We start from the raw sequence: 24,123 nt of genomic DNA, 5'->3' as shown, positions 1-24,123 counted from the left end.
TGTTTTAAAATGGAATTGCTATGTTTTAATACTACTGTACAGAATTGCTTGAAAATAAACTAACTTCTTCCTTAGATAATAAAGCGTATTTGGTGCTGTTGCAAATGCCACAATGCCCTTTGGCAGAGCTAATTGCCCACTGTCCTGGGCTCCTTCCTAGTGCTTTTGGTATATTTGTATTATTATATATTATTAAACTGTATTATATATATCTGTCTGTTAGAGGTTTTTCTACTTTTTTTGCAGAAACTAGGTCTTAGGTATCTTTGTTATAAGTGCTCCTGGAAATTACTTTGACCCAGAGCAGGTATTTTGAATGCTTGAATGGAAGGATACTAGACATTATGGGTATTCCAAATTACTGAACTGTTCACTGGATCCTAGTCTCTCTTATTTACTCAAAGGTATCTCTTGAACAATGTTCGTTTCTTTCTCCTGCAGCATCAATTTTTCCCTTTCTACCCAATGATTCCAATTAGCAAAGAAACATGCTGTAATTCTCCAATTTTGAAAAACCAAAATGCCACCTCTCTTCACCCACAAACTACCACTCTACCACCTCATTTCTCTGTTCCCCTTTACAGAAAAAAACTCCTAAAAGCCTTGTTTATATTTTCAGTCTCTAATTCCTCTCCTTCTTTCTTCCGTAGCTTTATTGAGGTATGACTGACAAATAAAAATGTTATATATTAAGGCCATACATACAAAATGATTTTTAAGGTGTGCAACGTGATTATATAATATACATATATGATATGAAATGATGACCAAAATCTAGGTAACACATCCTTCACCTCACATGGTTACCATTTATATGTGTAGTATATGTGTGGTGAGAACACGTGAGGACTACTCTCAAATTTCAACTTTAAAATGGAAAACAGTATTGAGGTTCCTCAAAAAAAACACAGAACTATCTTGTGATCCAGCAACCCTACTTCTGGGAATATATTCAAAGGAAATGAAATTAGTATCTTGAAGAAATATATCAACTCCCATATTCATTGTAGCATTATTCATAATAGCTAAGATATGGAAACAATCTAAGTGTCCATTAATGGATGAATGGATATAGAAAATGTGGTATATGTATTCAACAGTATTCAGCCATAAAAAAGATGGAAATCTTCAATCTGTGATAACATGAATGAATCCAAAGGACATTATGCTAAGTGAAATAAGCCAGACACAGAAAGACAAATAGTGTAGGATCTCACTTTTATGTGGAATTTCCTCCTCTGTCTTTCTTGAACCTACTCTGATTAAGCTCTTGCCCCCCAAACTATACCAAAACTGCTATTTTGTCAAGGTCACTAGCACCTTCATGTTGCAAAATCCAGTAGACAATTCTTAGGACCCTTGACTTTTCTGATCTATCTTAGGTTTAACACAGAGGACTACTCCCTTCTTTGTAAAATTATTTTCATATGGCACCCAGGACTCTGTCCTCCTCTGGTGTTCCTTTCCTCTTGCTAAAAATTCACACCCACACCCTTCAGAGCTAAGCAAAAATGTTATTTCTTCAGGGATACTCTCCTTGACTTTACTATTGGTTGGGTTTCTTTGTATTTGTTCTCATTTTCTGTTGTAGTTTTTCTTCATAGCATGCCATTTATAGTCCAATAAGTATTTATTAAATCAGTTGCTTGAATTCTGCCCCTCTTCTAGAATGTAAATTTCATAAGGAAAATTTCTCTGTTGTTTACTGTGGTATCTCCAGCCCATAGCACAGTGCCTTAAACATAGTAACTGTTCAATATTTACTGACTGATAACTTGTTAAAAGGGAAATGGGACATTCCGCACACACTGGACTGAAAAGGGTGGGAGCTGTATCATCAATTTTTATTTTCATAGTTCCCTTCTCTTCTCTCTTTGTCAACTTTCCATTCCCCTCCGTCATTTTTCCTTCCTTTTCCCTTCCTCCCTCCCTTGCTTCCTTCTAACCAGGGATGTCAACCTGACCAACCTCCTTCATTTTTAACATATTAAACCTTAGAGAGCTGTTTGGTAATCACGTCAGAACTAGAGAAGTCCTGCCTCTGGATATGTAGAAGCATTCCCATTTTAGGCTACCCATCATGTCTGTTGAAATACTATTGAATTGCTGCCTTTTTCAATTGTATTTATCCCCCCATCTTTTAAACTCTCTCTTCAAACATGCTAAAATCATTAAATTTCAGGGTGATAAATAGCACCTTAGAAGCAATCTTCTCTCTAACAGTTACCAAAGAGTTTAAGAAAAGACTCAACAGAAATTTCTCCTTAAGTCTGACATACCCTTTAACACTCACAAAAAAAGTTTTCTCTAGAGTCTAAGGAGAAAAAATATATATACATACATACACACATAAACACATCTGTTTTGACTATTTTAGCCAATATTTTGATGAGAATGAGAGTAGTAAGGAATGTTAAGCTACAAGCATGCCACATACACCCATCAAACTCCCTACATACCAGACAGAAAAATTACTTTCAGATGGTTGACTGTATTTCTATGAAAACATCCCGAGGTAATTTAAGGTAGACAATCACACATTTAAAGAGGAATAAAAGGAATTGAATGGAAAGTCAGTAATTTTTTTTAAGAATAAAGGCAATATATCTGGATCTAATAAAATAAGTAAAAACAGGCACTTTGATCTTTAGGGCCATATTTTTTAAGTTTCATTTTTGGATAAAAGAGCTTGAGAAAAAGTTGGATTGTAAACATTGCAATGTGATGATTTAAGTATTGGCTTTAAAGCCTTCTAACAATCTAAATCAAATAAAACCCAATTATTATTAACTTCAAGCCTTTTCAGTTTCATTAATGGAGGACAAAAACAATTAAAATCTCATTTCAAAGAATAAGCTACATCTTATTTGTAAATTTTCCTATTGCTTTCTAAAAGTGATCTAGGCTTTAAATGGGGATTAACATAAAAACTATTGAAGGAGAAAATTGTGAAGTGTTTCAAAAATTATATGGAACTTTTAACACTTGATTCCAAGGCTAATTATATTTTGAACCAAATCACCTTTTGTAAATATTCTACCAAGAAAGCACATGTGGAATACACATTGGAGTTTGGAAAGATAGGTTGTACTAAGTTGAAATGTTTGCCACTGTGCATAGAATCAATTCTTCTACAATAGAAGGGTATGTGAAGACTAGGAAGGATTCAGATGGTTTAAATATAGTTTAAGTGGCAAAAGAATTCTGCATCCTCCTCTGAAGCCTCTGGTGGGTAAAAAAAAATGAGCTATGCTAAACTCTTCTTGCTCTGTGCTGTGCTCAGAATTAATATAGTAGTGGATAAGAAAGATGACATGAGTATGTAAATATTATTTGGTTTAAAACAATTCATTTTGAAGTTAAACAACTACAAATTAAAAACTATTCCATTTATTTTATTTTTGTAGTTTCAAGTTTCTATTTAAATTCCAGTTAGTTAACATACAGTGTAATATTAGTCACTCTACTTAAAAAAAATCTTAGTAAAGCAGTATCTTGAAAATCTTTATCAACATATGGAAAAGAGTCAACTTTTTTCATGAAGAGTAAAAAAGACAATGATTAAGACTCGTCACATGAAGACTCTCTTTTGAAATAAACCAGAATGACATCTTGTAATAACTTTATAATTCCTTTCAAAGATATTTCTCTTTGGGATTATATTACTCAGTGAAACTAGCAAGAACGGGAAAAATGAAAATCATAAGACACACCGAAGTTAATTTCTCAAGATTTCACTGGTAGTCTGTATTAGAGTCAGCCCATGAATATACTTAAATTTTTTTTTAATATTTATTCTTTTTGAGAGAGAGAGAGAGAGAGAGAGAGAGAGAGAGAGAGAGAGAATGTGAGCAGGGGAGGTGCAGAGAGAGAGGGAGATACAGAATCCAAAGCAGGCTCCAGGCTCTGAGCTGTCAGCGCAGAGAGCCTGATGTGGGGCTCTGAGATCATGACCTGAGCCAAAGTCGGACGCTTAACCGACTGAGTATACTTTTAACTTCCGATCAGTGTTCTCTTCACTACATGAGATTGCCTTGGTGATGAATTCAAGAACATTTCATTACACAAAAATCCGATTCATTTTTCTTCAAAAATAATTTAATGAGATGTATGATTACTGCTTTTGTTTAAGTGTCCTCTCTGCCAGTTTGTAAGTCTTGTAAAAAAATTCTTAAAAGCTATGTGAAGAGCTAATGGAGGATAAGAACATAAACTGTGGATGTAACTTTGTATTTGCTGTCCATTGCCTTAAACGAAGATGGAAAATACATTGCTGTGAAAAGGTGTGTCAACTTATAAGCTTAGAGACTTATAAAACAATGCTATGTTACCATATGTATACTTATAAGTGGTTGTATATTGTCGTAATTATTTGCTCTAATGTCTCTAGTCATTAAGGTGATCAATGTACAATTTTTAGTTATCTCTTTTTTAAGAAGATTCAATGTAACAGTTGACATTTTCTACCCCCACCCCCCACCCCCGAGGACCTATTTCCTCTATGATTTCTGGTAAATTGTTTTGCAGTGATACCAGTAATTCTACAAGGAGCCTGGAGTACAGAACACCATGCACTGATCTTTTCAGTTAGTATTTATTACTTGAGTTCGGACTTTTATAAAAAATAAGATTTACTCTAGAAAATGGCTTTTCTGGAAGATAAAAATGAAGATGGCATTCAACAATTTGTCTGCTGGGGTAGGCTTCAACTGAAGAATAGAGGCTTTTCCAAATGCTTATCTATTAAGTCAGCTGTTTGGAACTTAAAACACAAAGAGATTTTTATCATTGGTGTATGGGTCTTAAAATTTTTTTTAAATGTTTTTCAATGTTTATTTATTTTTGAGAGACAGAGAGAGACAGAGCACGAACGGGGGAGGGGGACAGAGAGAGGGAGACACAGAATCGGAGGCAGGCTCCAGGCTCTGAGCTGTCAGCACAGAGCCTGATATGGGACTTGAACTCATGAACTGTGAGATCATGACCTGAGCCAAAGTCAGACGCTTAACCAACTGAGCCACCTATGCGCCCCTTAAAAATTTTTTTTAATGTTTATTTTTGAGAGAGAGAAAGAGAGAATGAGAGACAGAACACAAGTGGAGGAGGAACAGAGAGAAAGGGAGACACAGAACCTGAAGTAGGCTCCAGGCTCTGAGCTGTCAGCACAGAGCCCGATGCCGGGCTTGAACCCACAAACTGGGAGATCATGACCTGAGCCTAACATAACATGAGACGCCTAACTGCCTGAGCCACCCAGGTTCCCCAGTATATGGGTCTTTAAGAGGAGCTATAAAAGTCTATTCCAGCATTTTCCAAAATATACTCTATCAAACATTAGTTCATTGGGAGGTTAATGAGTATTTTGTGACCCAAACCAAAAAAGATTCAATGTACAAATACATTTGGGAAACAATAAGCTAATCCAAATTCAAGAAGACCTTCAAAGCCTTTAGTATGCTAATGTGGACTTATTAGTTGCCAAGAAAGGGATAAAATATTCAGAGTTTCTCAATTATATTTAACCAGATAACCTCTTTCTTTTACAAAGATCCTCTTTCAGAACTAGAGATGTAAAGAACATATTTGGGAAAATGATGGATCCTTAAGCCACACTGTGATGTGAAAGCTAACACTAACCACTCTATTTAATTTTACCTTGCTGCCATTTATTAAATTTTTTTTCCATAGGGGAAAATGCATTCCGATTTCAACTAGGGACAATGGGACTCCTCCTGCTCCAGGGAATGTCATGATTAGGTATTCTATGGTACAGCAGGGTAGGTCATCCCAGACACTCACAACATTATACTACTTCTGCTCAGAGAATATGCTAATTGTGAATAAATGTAGGTCTATCTTTCCAGGGCAATAATTTCATTGATTTTTTGAATTAAAAAAAAAGGCAATTGGCCCTGTGTCATACAAGGGCTCTTTGATTTTCTAGTCTTATATACTTGCTTCTGTATTAAATCTGTCTACAGTTGATTCTTAAAATAGCTAAGGGTTTCTTTTTCTTTTCTTTTCTTTTCTTTTATTTTTTTGCTAAGAGTTTCTTAAGAGCATCACTGTTGACATTGTGGACTGGATCATTCTTTATTGTTGAGAGCTGTCCTGCTCTTTGTAGGATGTGAACTAGCATCCTGGGCCTCTACCCACTAGATGCCAGTAGCATTTCCACACCCAGTTATGACAACTACAAATGACCCCCCCCCCCTCAAATTACCAAATGTCCCCTGGAGGGCAATACTGACCCAACTGAAAATCACTGAGTTAGATGGTTCCTATTCTTGGCTTCCCATTTTGTCTTTAAGGGAAGCACTATTTCACCTTCATATCTTTTTGTCAATTAATTCATTTGAAGAGTTAGTTTTTTCCTCTGATAGTTGTTGCATCGGCTTTGTGAACTTGGTTTGTTAATCTTTCCATTTTATCCACATATTGATACTCTCGAACTTGGTTAAGAGTTCCTTTTTCTTAACCTTACTATTTTATCCATTACCTAGTGATTTAATTTGTTCAGGCTTTTTTTTTTTCTTGCCTGGTTTCATTTTTTTAAAGAGTCTCCAACTATTTTATATATTATTTTTGCTCTCCTTTTTTCCCCTAGCAATTAATATTAAATTTTAAAAAAGATATGGGGTCAGAACTGTTTTCAGAATTCTGATGCTGTAAGGTTATATTCAGGCTCTTCTGCCCAGAGTATGAGCTAGTGGTTTCCATAATGGAACTTAAAAGAAGGCTTGGATCAGGGCAGTTTCTAGTGTTATTACCTATTTGAACACTCTTCCTTCTGCTTTTCAAAACCAAACCAAAAGAAACAGACGAACTCTTTTCATATTTAGTTTGAAAAAATTTTTCAAAAGTTTGTTTTATTTATTTTGAGAGAGGTGTGCGGGACAGAGAGAGAGAGAGAGAGAGGGAGAGAGAGGGAGAGAGAGAGAGAGAGAGAGTGCACAAGCAGGGGAGAGGCAGAGAGAAAGGGAGAAAGAGAATCCCAAGCAGGCTCTATGCTGTCAGTGCAGAGCCTGATGCGGGGCTGGATCTCACGAATGGTGAAATCATGACCTGGATGAAATCAAGAGTCGTATGCTTAACCAAATGAGCCACCCAGGTGCCCCATATTCATATTTCTTTTAATTGCTAGGATTTAAGTGGCTAGTTATTGGGTAGCTAGAGGAACCAAACCAAGGAAATACTTCTAGCCCTGTTGTCCTTTATTAAATCCCTCCACAGGGAGAAGAAGAAGTGCTAATTTGATCCAAAGGCACTTGACAATCTTTGGGATACTTTTATTTATGCGCAGGAGTAATATATTATGGCATTAAATACTATTTCTTGAGCATTTTCCACGTGGCAAGAAGAGTACTAAGTACTAGACATACATTATCTCATTTAATCCTCATAAAAATACCACAGGTAGTGTTGCTATCCCATTTTACAGATAAAGAAAAAACATAGTGAAGCTAAGACTCAAGTTCAAGGTCAATCAGTTATTAAAAGGCCAATCTGTACCACCAAATTCAGATCTATATGACATCAAAACTCATGCTCTGGTATTTCTATTTGTAAAATTACACAAATTAAGGAAGAGTGCCTTTCCTTGCAGATTACTCTGATTTTTACATTAGGAACAGACAATTTTCTATTTCTCTCAAAATACTGCTGAACTACTTTTCTATCCATTACATGGTCCTTTATCACCATCAGCGTGATACTGAAAATTATTTTGTGAAACTGATCAACATGCAGTCTTTATGAATTATATTAAGTCCAAAGGAGCAAGAATTCCTATGAGTAGAGTATACATCTCATATTTCTACATTTTTGATTCACTAATTTCTATTTCTTTGGTTAGTTCTACCTTGGAAGTGGTACATTTTACTTAAACACAAACATTTCCTGTGGTGAGAATCTCAATTTCTTTTCTTTCTAGCATAGCTGATGAATGACAGCTGAACTTTTATCTGATTAGAAAGACAATTTACATTTGAGAATCACAGGAAAGAGCAGACTTGTATTCAGAAATAAACAAGTATGAATGTATTGTGTATTACATGATCCTTTAAGGAATTTTTTATTTATTTTATCATTATTATTTTTTAATATTTGTTTATTTTTGAGAGAGAGAGAGACAGAGAGAGAGAGACAGAGAGAGAGAGAGAGAGGGAGAGAAAGAGAGAGATTGTGTGAGCGTGTGAAGGGCAGAGAGAGCAGGAGAGAGAGAATCCCAAGCAGGCTCCATGCTGAGCCCAGAGCCTGATGCAGGGCTCGATTTCAGGACCGTGAGATCATGATCTGAGCTGAAATCAAGAGTCAGACACTCAACCGACTGAGCCACCCAGGCGCCCAAGAAATGTTTTAAATAGTGCTATTAATTATAATTGAAATGGCCAAAAGTTGGAATGATGTTGTACGACAAAGAGAAAGATGATGTTGAAGTATGATAAAAGACCCTGGAGCCTACAAATAATTTCTTTTCCTCACACTGATAAAATAGTTTATAGTGTTATTTCCCATAGGTCCTTCACAATGCTATTGTAAGTCATTTCAAGCCATTTGCTATTTATGTGGATAAGAGGGACATGGTAGTTAGTTTTCTCTTGTCCCAACTACTTGAATGGAAACCGTGCAGGTATGTTACAGAAATTAATTTTCCTCAATGCACAATGTGTACAAATAACATTTATGAGGAGCATTTCTAAAATAACAGCTTTGCACTCATTCATGTGTTTTTTTTTAGTGAGGTCCTGGATTATCAGTAAGTCAGAAAAGGTCTAGATTCCTTCAAGCCAATACTATTATGTGATGTTATTGTAAAAAATATGTTTTCCTCCTATTATTAAAAAATATGACCACTCACAGCCACAAAGAGCCTCAGCCAACTGTGACTACCTTTCAGCAGATTTCTAAGCATAGGAATGTGGTATGATGGAATAGCAAGGGCAAAGAGTCTTGAAGAGTGAAAGGGAAAGCTGATGGGGATTATTACCATTCTGAAAAGTTGCCAAGCAAATGATCTCATCAATTTTGAACCTTTGCCTTTGAAGCATGAGCAGATGAGACCAAACAGTTAAAGTGATTTAATGCTGTCCTCTTTTCCCTTCTTTTAATTTTCACATTAAAGTTTCTTTTTAAAATTGAACTGTTTATTCACCCCATCTTATTCTTCAAATAATTTCAAATGTCTGATATTATTATTTACTTGTTGGGATCTTTAAGTTATTTTGTTTTTTTCTCCACCTTTATTGAGGTATAATTGGCAAATAAAAATAGTATATATTTAAGGTATACAACATGATGATTTGATATACATAGAATTTTGAAATGATTACCACAATCAAGCTATTTTAACACATCTATCACTTCACATAGTTACTCTTTTTTTTTTCTGTGGGGTGAGAATACTTAACATCTATTCTCTTCACAATACTAAAGCTTCTTAGCACATGCTAGGCACTTTCTAGGCAACTTACAATGCACTGTCATTAAATTCTCACAAAAAGTCTATGAGGCAGGTATTATCATCTTCATTTAACCAAGGAGAAAATTGAGACCAACATCCCCAAGCTCACACTAGAGTAATTAGATAAAAGACAGCATTACCAAGTAGGGCTGATGATACAGCCAAGGCTAGTAACCACTTATTTAGGCTGCTTCCCCTACTGTCTCCATGTTTCCAGAAATTATTCTCATCTATCTTTTTAGCAAAGTAAAACCTATTTTATTTTCTCTGATTTAAAAAGGACATAACATATTGTTACTAATTTTACCCCTCAATTTAGCTACCTTTTCCTAAGGTCTGTCAGGGCCATGTCTTTGTAAAAACATGTTTACTTTAGTGCCACTAAATATGAAACAGCATATACAAGCATAAACAGCACATACAAAATCAGACCTACTTCTGCTTGCCTGAAATCAAATGCTTGGATTTGGAAGGAATAATACAATTTGTGAAAATTATTTCTCTATAATTTAGGAAATTACTTTCATCACATTTAGTTAGCTAGTATCACTAACAGAGTCCACAAATATCCATGGGTACTTCATCCAGGCTCTACCACTTACTAGTTAGGTAAGTTACTTAACCCATCAGTAAAATAAAGATTCTATTAGCAACTACCTCACTGGGTTATTGTAAGGATTAAATGGGTCAATGCCTTTTAAATGTCTAGAACAGTGCCTGGCATATATAAATATTATTTACTTATTTCCAGAAGGGCCATCCACTTTCTATCCATATTATACTTGTCTGATAGCTTAGAGCAAATAATTGTTCTTTTTTTTAACTCACTCTTAGCAATAACTAGTAGGTCTATGATATAAAATGAGAACCTTCATTAAAAATGTCTTTTAAAGCCCACAATTAGGATATTTTCAGGCATTTTTCTTTACATCTTTTCTTTGTCACTGTCCAAAAAAAGAGTTTCCCTAAATATTTTTGTCTTATATATCTAACTTTATTACTTATTTTTTAAAGTTTATTTATTTACTTTGTGTGTGAGAGACAGCGAGCAAGCAAGCAGAGCCCAAGGTGGAGCCCGAATTTCAGAAAATATGAGATCATGACCTGAGTGGAAATCAAGAGTCAGACACTTAACCAACCTGAGCCACCCAGGGGCCCCTTATATATCTAACTTTAAAATATGAATGCACTAAGAGAATATGACAAGTATATACATATTTAACCACAAGCACATAATAGTAACTGAATCATGTTTCTTCTTTGCTTCTCAAAATCCTATCTATACTCTTGTAACGTTAACTCTAAACCTCCTTGAATAAACAGGTAATCTGGGGAGTTAATAGGAAAGAATGGTGGCTAAGCTCACATACTTCAAGATAAGGGTATTTGCGACTAAGAACTAAGTTGAGCACTGTAAGCCTGAAGGACTTATTCATTACATTTGAAGGTATCATACAAGTGCTAACACATGAAATTATGGTCATTTCCAGAAAATATAAAATATGAACTTTCTTGTACTCTATGTTTTTTTGCAATGTACTTCAGCAGAATCATGTATTTTTATTATCATTATTTTTTAAATCTAAGGAAATACTGTCACACTTGGGAGTGTATGCAATGGGACCACCTTATAGGTTAAATAAAGAAGTTATTGATAATTGCTTATAAAGTTTTGGAGTAATTTGTACTGGAAACATCAGGGTCTGGGCTGAGAGATTTATATGAACCCTCAGATCTCAGACCTATGTTTGAGAAGCTGCCAGGTATTTGGTGGGGATAACTAACATTTAGAAACCATAGAGGATGACCATTCATCATTTAAAACAGCGTGTCACTTTTCAGCTCCTGGGCTATAGGTATTACTTTGCTCACATTTTCCTACTTTCCTAAAGTGATTCTAACACATCTCCTTATTTTTTTCTTCCCTCTAGGTTACGAATGCCTTCCAGGGAAAATTTATGTTTTATTCACCTTTGAATCCCCAGTGACTAGATGACTTTATGTACACAACAAATATTAGCTGAATGAGTTAAGAAAAAAATTGATCTTTGGAAAAATTAAGGACACAAATTCATGTGTGTGACAGGTAGAATTTATTATTTACAATCTGATTTTAAAAATGTTTTCATACATTAAACCGCTAGTGATCTGGAGCAACCTACAGGCTGTGCTAGAATATCTTCACTGATATATATCTGTAAGAATCTCCACTGAGGGTTCAGATTATATTTCATGTTGGAAAGTTAAAAAAAATTCTGGATCAAAAGTAAAAGAACTTTTTTTTTTTTTTTTACTTTGTATCAATCTTTTGGGCATATATACATTTCTTTTCTCCTAAGTTGTTTATAAAAATATATCAAATATCTGTAAGATATCGAAATTTTCTAAAATTTAAACAGTATTTTATTTTATTGGGAGAGAGAGGATTTGTGGAACATGATGACACTAGGTGGTTTAAATTGTAGCCTGAAGAGACTAACAATTCATAGCCATTCAAGAACCAAGTAACCAATTATTTATAAAGCTATCAGTAATCAGCTTCATCTGGTGACTATAATTTCCCCTTTAAACATTCTAGTCATACTTCAAAATAAGCAGAAAATAGTCAGAGAATTCTAAGACAGAAAAAAAGAGTTGATATACATTACTGCTTATCCAATAAGCAGTAATGAATAAATATGCAGTATGAATGAATAAAAATAAAGATCTTATGTTATAAAGCAGGGGTAGGGATAACAAAGATGGCAGGCCTCTACACTGCTCTCTACTGCAGAGGTTTATAGTATAATAGGGGAGGAAAGCAACGGTGCAAATACCTTCAAATTATGACAGTTCAAAATAATTGCCACCAGAATGGTATAATTGAGGAGCTATGCTAAAAAATATCATTACTTATTATTATGATAAAAAAGCACATGTACACAGAATAACACAAAGTAAGGTAAGTATGGTTCCTATTTTTTAGGACCATTTTGAGTAAAATTTCTCATGTATAATTATTACCAAAGAGCTGTAAGGAAATAAGGCATGTGTAGTAAGGTACATGATGACTAATCATTTGGGACCACAGGAGGGAGGCATATGGCCATGCTGGGCAAGTAAGGAGGGCCAGTGGAAAAAAAAGTTAAAACAACCTTCCTTCTGCTCAGCTCCCATTATTCATCTGTATTAATCATCAAGGATCCTATCTTTCCCCTTCTCTATGCTCCTCACTAAAACTGATTAGTTTGAAAACTAGAAAATGAGGAGCACAGAGTTCCAAATAAGTCCATTCTTTCTTGGAATAGGATCATACCTTTACTATTTTAACTTTAGGCAGCCTTATCTGCAAATCTTTCAGATACAATGTATCAAGTGAAAGCATGTGTGACCAGGTTGCTTTCTTGGTCATGCATGGAAAAACAGAAGTCAAAGATGAAGAATGCTAGGTATATTGTAACTGTGAGGCCATCTCTGATTTAAATATGGTGTGTACTTCCTAGTTAGAATCCACTTCATTCAAATTTTCTAACTTCTTAGAAAAAACAAAAATTGAGGTGAGATTTTCCCCAGAATGTATATCTAAAGAGTTTTTAATCCCTGAGGAATAAGGAGTTTATTTTATATAAGTCATGTTAAAATTTTTTCCAGGGTTACTTCAATGAACAAGTCAGAGCACACCTCCTGGAAGGTCCCAACCACCACTACAAGTAGGGAGCTAAAGCAACCACAGTCACAACAGAGAGTACACAACACATTCTGAAAACACCTCTTGAAGGGCCAGGCCCTGGACAGTGTATGACCCCTTTTTAATATAGTAGTGCTCACAGGTGCAGAACACATAGCAAGCTATTATGTAAGTAATGTTAGTAGGAAGCATTCATCGAAAAAAATTAATCCTTGAATGATTCCAATTTGGCAAAATCTGACATGATAAAAATTACATGTGATTCAAAAGGGTTTCCATAAATCATTAAAGAGCTAAGATGCTACTTATTGCTCTTACCTATCTTTGGAAATTTTAGAATACTGTTTAATGTCATGCTTCGTATTGTTGCATTAGAAGCACATTAGAAGCACATCAATGTAATTCCATTAGAAGCACATGACAGGCACAGATCAATTATAAAGATTCAAAAGCTATCAAGTAAATCAAGTAATTTTCATAACCCAAAAGTCTATGAAAAGAAGTAGAAGTTCTCATATGAGACATATGTTCTTATGTCAGTGTAAGAAAAGAACTCTTACCATAAGTTGGGGTGCTTTCTCGTCTTCCTTGACTACTGGATCTTCCTTTTTCATATTCATAGCAATATAAGACAGTATCTTCCTCAACAATATTAAACCTCTTTCGATATTCCTGATCCAGAAATGAATTTGGTGATTCAGATCCCTTATGCACCGGCTTGCCAACCATATGTCCTCTGAGGTCTTCACAAGGAAGGTTTCCTTTTTCATCCCTAAAAATAGGGAAATGTAAAGGAGAAGAATGTAGGGAAGTGTTAGGGTGGTAAAATGGCAGAGAGGGTCTAAAAAAGTAGTCATATCCTTTCCATACAATGTGTCCTCTAATCTTTCCAAACTTTCTTTGAGGCTTCTAGGGCAGTTTTTAATTATTGCTATATTGCAAGAAAATAAATGCTGAGGATCAGAGAGGTTAAATGACTTGCCTAAAGGTCACACAGCTAATAAAGGACAATGCTAGACATGGGTCATGGATCTTCTAACTTGTGCTCTCGCCCATTTTCACTGTACTATGTCATATAAAGAAAATCATCTTGGCACATAAATTACTTTTAGGGCTCAAGACAGTAGGTATAAGGTAAACATTGCTAACGATATAGCTTTCTTCTGCCACTGTAACTAATTGATTCATAGTAACATTAGCACTGCTTAAAAACAAAGACGTGTTTAAGAACTACCACCTCTGTAACAATATTTGCAGCCTTAAGAACCAAATTAACATGATATAAACTGATACTGTAAGAATTTCAAACAGCTTGTTATTAATTTAAAATAAACCTTACTGAAAAGAATTACTTAGAGTATTTAAACTCTATGCATCTCATTTAATAGTAAAAATATAAATTCACAGAACTAATTCTAAATGGATACATCAAAATTTCATCACACATCAGCAACATTTCTTGTGAAGAGAGAGTAGATAAACCTGATAAAATATGGAATTTAAGATGATGGCAAGGTGATTTTTTTCTATAGTATTCTAAAATAGAAAAATATAATAATTTATGGGATCCCTAAAACTGTTACTGACATACAGTATTACACAGTCCAGGCAATTGGGTCCCTTATGAGTGGTATTTTGGTAGAAATACTCCATTAGGAAGGGCTAAATTGAACCTTGTTTATTTTATGATGTTTCACTGACTAGCTATGAACTCTTTGTTAGAAAAGCCTGTCTTCTAGAACACAGCTATGAATGTAAATGCAATATTTTCTTCTCTTGAAGGTCATTAATTTTATTTCCTACTACTTCTTAATTGTTTCCAGTTCTACACTGAACAGTGCCATGAATGATAAAAAACTTTAATTTTATGTTAAGTACCAAGACTGAAATCTTAAATCAATAAAGTAAATTATAACAAGAAAGATAAAAAGAACAAAATTTTAATTTACACTATGTCTTATAAAATGGTGATGAGCTTATAAATCTAATGTCAATTCAAAAATATGAGTTATGTTTCAGCAAGAACACTATACTTTCATACTTTCATACTATGGTACAGTACACTTCCGTAGGTATATGGAAATGTCTAGATTAGGTCTCTCCAAATGAGAACTACATTCCCAGTATTTGAAATATATCAAAAGTAGAATAATATTATTGTCAAGGCTAACTGAATCAGCAAGCTGTCCCATGTATTTAACTCATCTGAAGTTGCGAATGTCATTTACATTGCTGATTCACTCTTCTACTTTTAAAAATAAAAGTATTGCTTATTGCTAAGTTGTAACTGGATAGCTAGGTCTTAGGCAACATGAAGAAAGCATATTAAAAAAATGCAGGGAGAATTTTATTGACACTGCAATTAGCTTGAAAATAGCCCTAACGAACTCGTGGCACTGGATTAAGGTTTTGCCTATCTATAAATGGGCAGACATTTCTATCAGGCCTGTGATGTGAATGTTAATGCAGCTGAGATCAGAAGGTGATTCAGCCCTAGTTAACTCACCATGATCTATTTATATGGATATTCCTGTGGCAGAAAATTGGAAGGGCTGGTATTACTTACTCTGTAATGATATGAAAGGAGGGACTCATACCAACAAGGAAGATTTATGAAGCACATATATATGAAACAAATACAAATAAAGCTGAGTTAAGAAATGTACGCACCAAAAACAATTTTTGCAGTAGAATGAAGTAATACATGCATTGCGTATATAAAGTATGTGCCCATTTGTGTGTGTATCTCTGTATGTGTGCTTGTATGTATGTACTTACATTGTGAGGCCCTGAATAACTCAATGTATTAATTCGTTCTGCTGTACAGATTGAAGGAAAACTTTTCTTAATGTTATGTATGTAATAAATCTACGCTTTTACTCTGAAAAGGATTTAAGGAAATGGGTGAAAAGTCAGAACACTCCTTTAGTGGACTTTCTTTACATTTAATGGCTCAGAGTAAAATTAATGAGAGAAATTAGTGCTTAAACTTCAGAGTTGTGCAAAGACCTACAAATTCTTGATTTTTATCATAGAAAAAGAAATTTGGTTAAGTATGTAATGCAGTATATACTATGATAATGAAACTGCATATAGTCACAAGACATATAATAAAAAACTGATGAATTTTCACTCACTCTACATACATGAGTGTCTTTCAGAGAAAAAGGTACTTCTTCTGGAATAAATGTGTTTAAAGAATGGTAATTACATGAAAAACATTCTATGTAACTTGACAGCTGGCCCTGACATTTTTATGTATTTTTTGGTTTTAAGATGAGAAAGCTTTTATTATTTACAATTAAATTAACACTAAAATGCCTATCCTACATAAACAAAATTTTTTACTATATGAAGAAACGAATGTTCAGATGAGTTACATTAGGTGAACCACATTAAACATCAAAATGAGAAAATGGGACAAAAGTTCTGCGGCTGTATCTATGGAAAGAATGACAACTGCAACAGTTTTATGGCCATAACTTCAAGTCAAACCAGAAAATGCAGATAATTTATACAGGCTGGTGTAAAAAGGGACTCTGATGCATGCATTGTTCTGTCTGTGCTATATCAAACTATTGTGTAACTTGGATAACTAATAATTTGACTCAAAATATAGACTATTCCATTAAATTATACACTAGACTAAGAATCAATTAAAGTGAGATAACACCTCTAATTATGAATTTTCCTGAAAAATATGAAGCAATACTGATAAAACAAATACCACCATGTTGATACTTGAACTTCTTATATTTTCAAGTATTTTTAAATAGCATGTTCAAACTTTTCATTGGTCTCAATACATTGCCGTAATCATAAGGCCACCACACTGAGAGGACAGAACCCAATTACTTTATTCTTGTCTTCTGAAGCGTATTTTAAATATTTTACGTCTAGGAAATATTTTCTTTATCATAAGTTCCTCCCTACTCAAGATAAAAGGAAAAAGCATGAAAAAACTGCAGAGATTTGATAAAAATAATTTTCTGATGTTTATCTGTACATGTAGCCCTTGGAATAAGGTCTCTTAAATAATCATTTGCACTGAAATTAAAAGTTTTTCCAATTAAAATGAAAACAAACCAAAAAAGTCACTATTCAAAACACATATTTTTATTGCTCCTCATGCAAGAATATTCAGAAAGTCTGACACTATCTTAATACAATTAAAATGCAACTTGTGTTTGACTAGGATATCAAATGAATCTGTACATCTGATTATAAATTTAACATAGGACTATAAATTATATACTTGAAAGATTTGTGAAATGACAGCTCAGTAAGTTAAATCTTCTCATAAACCATGTTCCCACAGCTACATTTAATTCTCAAAATTAAAAACTAAAATGTTTATAAAATGGACTACAGTTTTATTACCAGACGATATAGTATTTGCAGACACACCATGTTGTCATGTAGCATTTAAATCATAAAATGTCAGTGCCATCATATCTTAGAGAATGAAACATTAGGTGCCCTAAAGAATGATGAAAATTAATTAACACAAGGGATTTCAGTTCTTTTATATACTGAAGAAATTTAATATTAAGTGTGGCTTGAAAATAAGAGACCTTAATCTACTGTTTTTGACTGACTGCACAACTAATTTAAAAATGGAACCAAATTCTTTGTGATTGGTACTAATTATCCCCATTTAGTGCGGGTCTCTTTCCATAATTTTTGTATTCCATGAGGCTGGGTATCAGAACGCTTTTGGACAGAATGCATTATGGCACAAAGTTGTATTCTTTCACACCCGCCAGGAATTTCAAATAGAAATCTGGAAATGAAATGGAGATATAGCCTCAAGAAATCTAGAAAACAGACTTTTTTTTTTTAAATTTTTTTTTCAACGTTTTTAATTTATTTTTGGGACAGAGAGAGACAGAGCATGAACGGGGGAGGGGCAGAGAGAGAGGGAGACACAGAATCGGAAGCAGGCTCCAGGCTCCGAGCCATCAGCCCAGAGCCTGACGCGGGGCTCGAACTCACGGACCGCGAGATCGTGACCTGGCTGAAGTCGGACGCTTAACCGACTGCGCCACCCAGGCGCCCCTAGAAAACAGACTTTAAAGGCAACTCATTCTCTTGCAAATTGTCTCTACTTCCTGACAGAAACATTAATGAACTGATCAGGTAGAAACTGTAGATACATAAGTATTAGGGGAAACAATATTCTCCCTTCTCATCATCTATTTCCCCCCACCAAAAGTTCCCTCACTGCATACATTTAAGAGGGCATAAAAGTTATCTGTAACTTTCTCTTTTAGAAAAAAAAATGTATGAAATGCTTCAAAATAACTTGAGATTTCCTGGGGCTTCTTAGCTAAAGACCCTCGCTTATTCCTTCCTTATTAAAATAATCCTAATTGTTATTTAACATTACTTTCCTATTGTTTTCTATCATATGACATGTTTATGAGATATTTAATGCATAGTGTTTAATACAGATTAGTTATTGTTATTATTATTATTAACCAAAATGCATTCTCTACAATGCAACAATTTTCCAGAATGTGTTCAGAATTCCTATCTAAGAAAATATTCAAGGTGTTCCCTGAGAATTTACTTCACAGTTTACATACGGTTAGGTTAGTCTCTGTATAGAAGTTGCCCACAGCAACATGATGGTTGGTACTGTACCTGGGAATATATGGTTCTGCAGGAGGAGGGGGGATGTAGAGATCCTGGAGAGCAGAACTGTCTCTTTTAGTTGGTGTACTGATGGTGCTGGAAGGCGTGGCAACGCTGCTTGTGGGACTTCTAGGTATAAGAGGCTGGTTAAAATGAAAAAGAAAATACATACACACACAAACAACACACAAAACAACAACAACAACAACAACAACGACATATAGTTATCATTTTAAAATTATCTATTTCTGCAAAGTTTCTGAACTTGGCTGAAATCAAGAAGCACGTTATTTAGCACATCGATATTCCTCTGAATGTCCAAAAACAAGTAATTTATTATTTTAGAGGCTTCGCTTAGTTCTCAACTCACCTTATTCTATGGCATAACAACGTAAAAGGTATTTATAAGGTAAAAGCACCATGCAGGGTTTCATAATGGTAAGATTTGTTTTACAGTCAGAAACTTATTAAATCAAATTTGCTTTGTTGGAATCCCACCTTTGAAAGAAAGATAATAAAGAGGAACTTTCAAAAGAATTAACTCACTCACATCCTGACTGATATACAAGAAAGATATTTCATTTTTTTCCCCAAAAAGATACACCATACTCTTTAGTTAGCAGAATGTCACACATTCTCAGAAAAGGTTACAAAAATGGAGGATGAAAGGCCAATACAAGAAAATACTTTCTTTTTTTGTATTTTGTTTTTTTAAATATAAACACAATGAACTGTCCTCTCAAGGTCATTTATGGTACATCTTCAAAAGTATGGTGACTAGTGGAACACAATCGTTTCATCCTTCAGAGGTACACACATTTGTCACTGTTTAAATAATGTTTAGATACAGATCTATAGATTCCATTTTCATGCCTGCTTAAGTATTAAATACTTTTAAAAATTAAGATATCATGTATACTGAATAAAGTGATACATCAGGATGCATTAATTTAAGACCACTTCCAATTCTAAGCTTCACAGCATTTGCAAATGATCTTGTGGATCAAAAAATTATTCTAAAGTGAGACTAAAATTCACAAATTTTCATGTTTATCTTACAGATCTTACTGATTATCTATGTATACAATAACAGTAAAAATAAGAATTTTGGTGCAATTGCAAACACAAACGTAATGATCACAAAATGAACTGTATCTTCACATGACAAGATGTTGCCATTTTAGCCAATATGAAAACACTTTTAGCAAATCTATATAGACCCGCAGTTCTATTACTTTAACATGTATTGTTGGACAAAATGGCATATTACAACTATTTAATATTGTGACAATGCTTTTGTACAGATAAGCAAAATGTTCAAAAAACCAAGCATAAATACAATGTACAATGTAGGCCACTGGGGAAGGCTACATAGTTTATGATTCAGTTCACAGTTTTTGACTTTCCTTATTACACAGCTCACCTTAACAGGTTGAAATCACACATCCTGCCAAAATGATGGTTAAGTTTTAATCTATGTGAAATAGAAATTAAAGAGAGAGAGAAGGGAAAAAAATTGATAACTTATTTGGGGACTCTACAATATTCTATCTTCTATGATGTAAAAAAAGTCAGATATTTTACATGTTAAGGAATTTTGAAATGTTTTGAAAGTATGCAGTAGACTTATGTTTAACTATGCTGATTTTGAAATAGTGTCCACTTAAATTATATGTGTCTTTTAGAAAAAAAATCTTGGCAGTGGGAAATTATTAGATTATATAGGCAATCAAGAATCATTTGTATGGATGAACACCATGAAGCCTGAGAAAATGAAGAATTGTATTGTTTCTAGTGATACCTCTACAATAGATCTTTGAATTAATGATAGGTTCTTTAGATAAGTCTTTAGACACACTATATATATAGTCACTGTGATATGACTATAATTGCTTTTCGTCAGGACATCTTGGTATTAAATACAGATGACATAAAAAAAGTCTGACTAAATTTCATATTATAGAAATATAAAGAAAAACCCATTATTCAGTGCATTACTTTCCAAAACTGTCTAACAGATGTACTGTGAGAGAAAAACGTATATTCAGTATGCTTTTTAAATGCTCTAGTATCTTTTATTTTAAAATATTCTAATACTGCAAGTGAAATTAAAAACAAGTTCTAAAAACACAAACAAAAAATAATCTAACAAATTTTTATTCTTTTTCTTTTGTTTTAAGGTCACTATTTCTATTCTGAAGACTTCTCTCTCTCCTTTTATTTTACCATCAATAGAACTAAAGATAATCTTTCTTGGTTAGTACCTATCTCTGCCTTCCCCAAACAAAGAGGAAGAAAGGAAAAATGGAAGGAACAAAGGAGAAACAATAGTGGTTACAAGTATATTTTAAATAGCCGTGAAGTGTGAGGTAAATATGAACAGAATATTTTATTTTGCCTAGACTACTACTAGGATTCTATTCAAATTATTACCAGGATTATTTAGGGTACTTGTGCCTTTCCCCTTCCAGTAAACTTAAATATTAGCCTTGTCAGCTTCCTTCAAATTGCTATTTTGTCTAGGTTTCTATTTTCAGGAAGGAGTCGCTATTAATATCATCAGTTAGCATGATTAGCTAAATTAGCAAATACACAGAAGAAAGACTCTTAAATAAGTTTAAATGGATAACAGGTTTGATTGTGCCAGCTGGTTCAATAAATTGAATTGGTTAAAAAAACACAACTTATTCTTTCAAAGAAAATGGAAATTAGTTAATCCTATTGTTCAATTCAATTGGCTAGTTATTGTATTAACTGATAAATCATAGAAAACATTTCAAATGGTTTATCATGCAGATATCATCTGGATAATCAGAATGCTTTGTACCAAATGAAACACACAGTAAAGATTAAATATATTTGGCATATTTTTGTCTATTCATTGTATTACTTCTGTCAAGCTAATCCACACTAAAAAAGTAAACATTGTTTTTGAGAATCTTATTTTAAAAATACACATTAAGCAGTGAGAAAATAAAGCATGGTAAAATAGAAACTTCATGGGAAAATGGCAATAGCTACTTAACCGAAGAGGACGTCTTTGTGATAATTTAAAATTATAATCTCTTAAAAATTTTCTACCTTTGAACAAGAACTGAAAGAATACAAAATTAAATGACTAAAAGAATGAAAAAAATGCATTAAAGAGCATTAGAAAGATAGGCAAAATTTGACTAAACCAAGCGCAGAATAAATGATGCTATTAGCTGAAATCACCAGCAAGAAATTCCTAGTTGTAACAAGTGGCATTAAAATTACAACCACCACCAATAACAATTTAAGTGTGTGAAAATACCCAAAAAGTGACAAATACAGCTTCCCTCAGATCAAAAAAGGACTTCTCTCGGCATCCAATTCAAATTTTAATATACATATTTATTAGTTTCAGGAAAAATATCCAAATATGTTAGCATGAAAATGCAGAAAGATAGCTTCTCCCATCTTGACAAAATTTCCTTTCAATAATTTGTTCATAACATTGTAAAAGAAGAGTAGTTACCACTGCACTAAGAAGAATTTCCAATTTAAGGCAAAAAGTAGAAATAAAGGGTAATATTTTTTATCTTACCATTTTGCTACTTTGCTACTTTATCTATATTGGCAAAATACGGAAAGAGAATTAAGAATTATCATCATTTAAATACAAGGTTATTTTAAGTCTGCATCTTGTTACTCAAGTAAGCATGAAGCTTCTGTATAACTTGGTCAACTACAGTATGTAATCAAGTATGATATGGATCCATTTTGGATTCTATGCAAACAGGTTTATTTCCTGGAAGAGCCTTGCCAAAATATTTAGTTTTCATATGTAAATGGTCCTACTGACCTAAAGCTCTCCTTTCACAGATCCAGTGAGGCTCCAGAAGGGAAGAGGCATTTGCATGTACGTCATTACTCTGCTAAAACAACTCTGATAGATATGTGGGGGCACAGGCATGCATCTCTTAAAATATCCAGGTTCTAAATAAAATGATCATATGCATCTCTTTAAATATACATTGATAAACTTAAGTCAATTACTGATAACTTGCTACATCAACAGGACTACTACTAGAAATCTACTAGGTAAGACATACATACATTTTTTCATATTGTCAGTTTGAACTACATAAAATACTTTCAAATTGTATCCTACAATATGGTACGGCACAAATCTTCCTCTGAATCATGTGTGATGACTTTAGTAATAATACCCTACTCATTCAGTTTAAAAAGCATATGAAAGATTGTGATTAATGTAAAATAAAGTTTTCAGCCTTTGTAAGGGATCACTGAGATCTCATTTTAAATCCTCTGATGGCTCAGGTCTTTCCCTTGTGTCCCCAATTCTAACACGTGTAAGGTAAGTGAGCACATCTGGAAGGTATACCTCTGAAACCCCTACGGTCTTAAAGATTATGAGAAAAGAACTTCCATACTTAAACTACATTTTACATTGAGGTTTTACTTGAAACATTTTTCATTTTAACAACTTGTGGCAAGCTTATCTTAATTTACTTGTCCTTCTGTCTGGTAAGTGACCTGGCTTTCATAGAGCTATAGAAAGTCTTGAATGATACCAGTGACATAAAGACAGCCCCAGCATTAAAGATTAAAACAGTGTGTTACACATTATGTGGTTACTTCTAAAATTCACTACTGCAAAGATCACAAAGAGCTTGCTTTGCCTTTCAGGGGGAACATACCCATTGAAATATGCATGATTACATCAAGTATAAAACCTGGCCATTTATTTTATTCACTCTTGGGAATAAGCACAGACTCAGAGGGATAACAATACCCCATTATTCTAGCACAGAACATTCACACAAGTCCTTACTCAGTTCAAACACATTTTTATTATAATTACCAACATAAGTACCAGAATATTGTTTTATGTTAGCAACTCTGTTCTTAATCATCTAAACACTCCAGAGAAAATGTATGCTGGATTTTGGGAGGCAAGACAATGCATACATGTTTCTTGACCATATAAAAAATGTTAGATATAATTTGGAAAATTTGGGGCATACTTTTCCCTGGGAAAATTTTTTTAAGTAGTAACTTATCTGAAGGAAGTCTAAGCAAAGGAAATGCATGTATTTAAATTCTCCCACTCTGTGTTTTCACAGTTTTTTCTAGGATCTAAATTCATAAATACAAAAGATTTGAGTCTTCTTTTATAAGCATGCAATCTTTCCTTTCCTATAAGACCACCAAAAAAACAAACATTTTTTCCTGACCATTAATGTGATCAGGAAACCATATCTGTATAGGTTTAAAAATACAAGATATACAAGAAATATAGACTTCACAGTCACACTACAAAATGGCTTTATCCACTGAGTCATCATATTTTGCACATTGTACTGAGACT

General features: G+C 33.8%; 1 protein-coding gene across 4 annotated transcripts in view; it reads right to left on the bottom strand.

Moving 5' to 3' along the window:
* The window catches only part of CNKSR2 (connector enhancer of kinase suppressor of Ras 2), a 301,223-nt gene that overhangs the window by 94,372 nt on the left and 182,728 nt on the right, over positions 1–24,123 (bottom strand). For all 4 annotated transcript variants that reach the window (XM_049643574.1, XM_049643575.1, XM_049643576.1 and 1 more), the window contains 2 exons: positions 18,777–18,910; positions 13,691–13,902 (listed from right to left, as the gene is read on the bottom strand). In XM_049643574.1, coding sequence (XP_049499531.1) covers positions 13,691–13,902; positions 18,777–18,910 — 346 coding nt within the window. The remainder of the gene's footprint in view (positions 1–13,690; positions 13,903–18,776; positions 18,911–24,123) is intronic.

The sequence above is a fragment of the Panthera uncia genome, chromosome X (genome assembly GCF_023721935.1).
Source record: "Panthera uncia isolate 11264 chromosome X, Puncia_PCG_1.0, whole genome shotgun sequence".
In the NCBI taxonomy this organism is placed as follows: domain Eukaryota; kingdom Metazoa; phylum Chordata; class Mammalia; order Carnivora; family Felidae; genus Panthera; species Panthera uncia.
The sequence above is the reverse complement of the archived record's forward strand: the minus strand, read 5'-3'. Positions and strand labels throughout refer to the sequence as shown.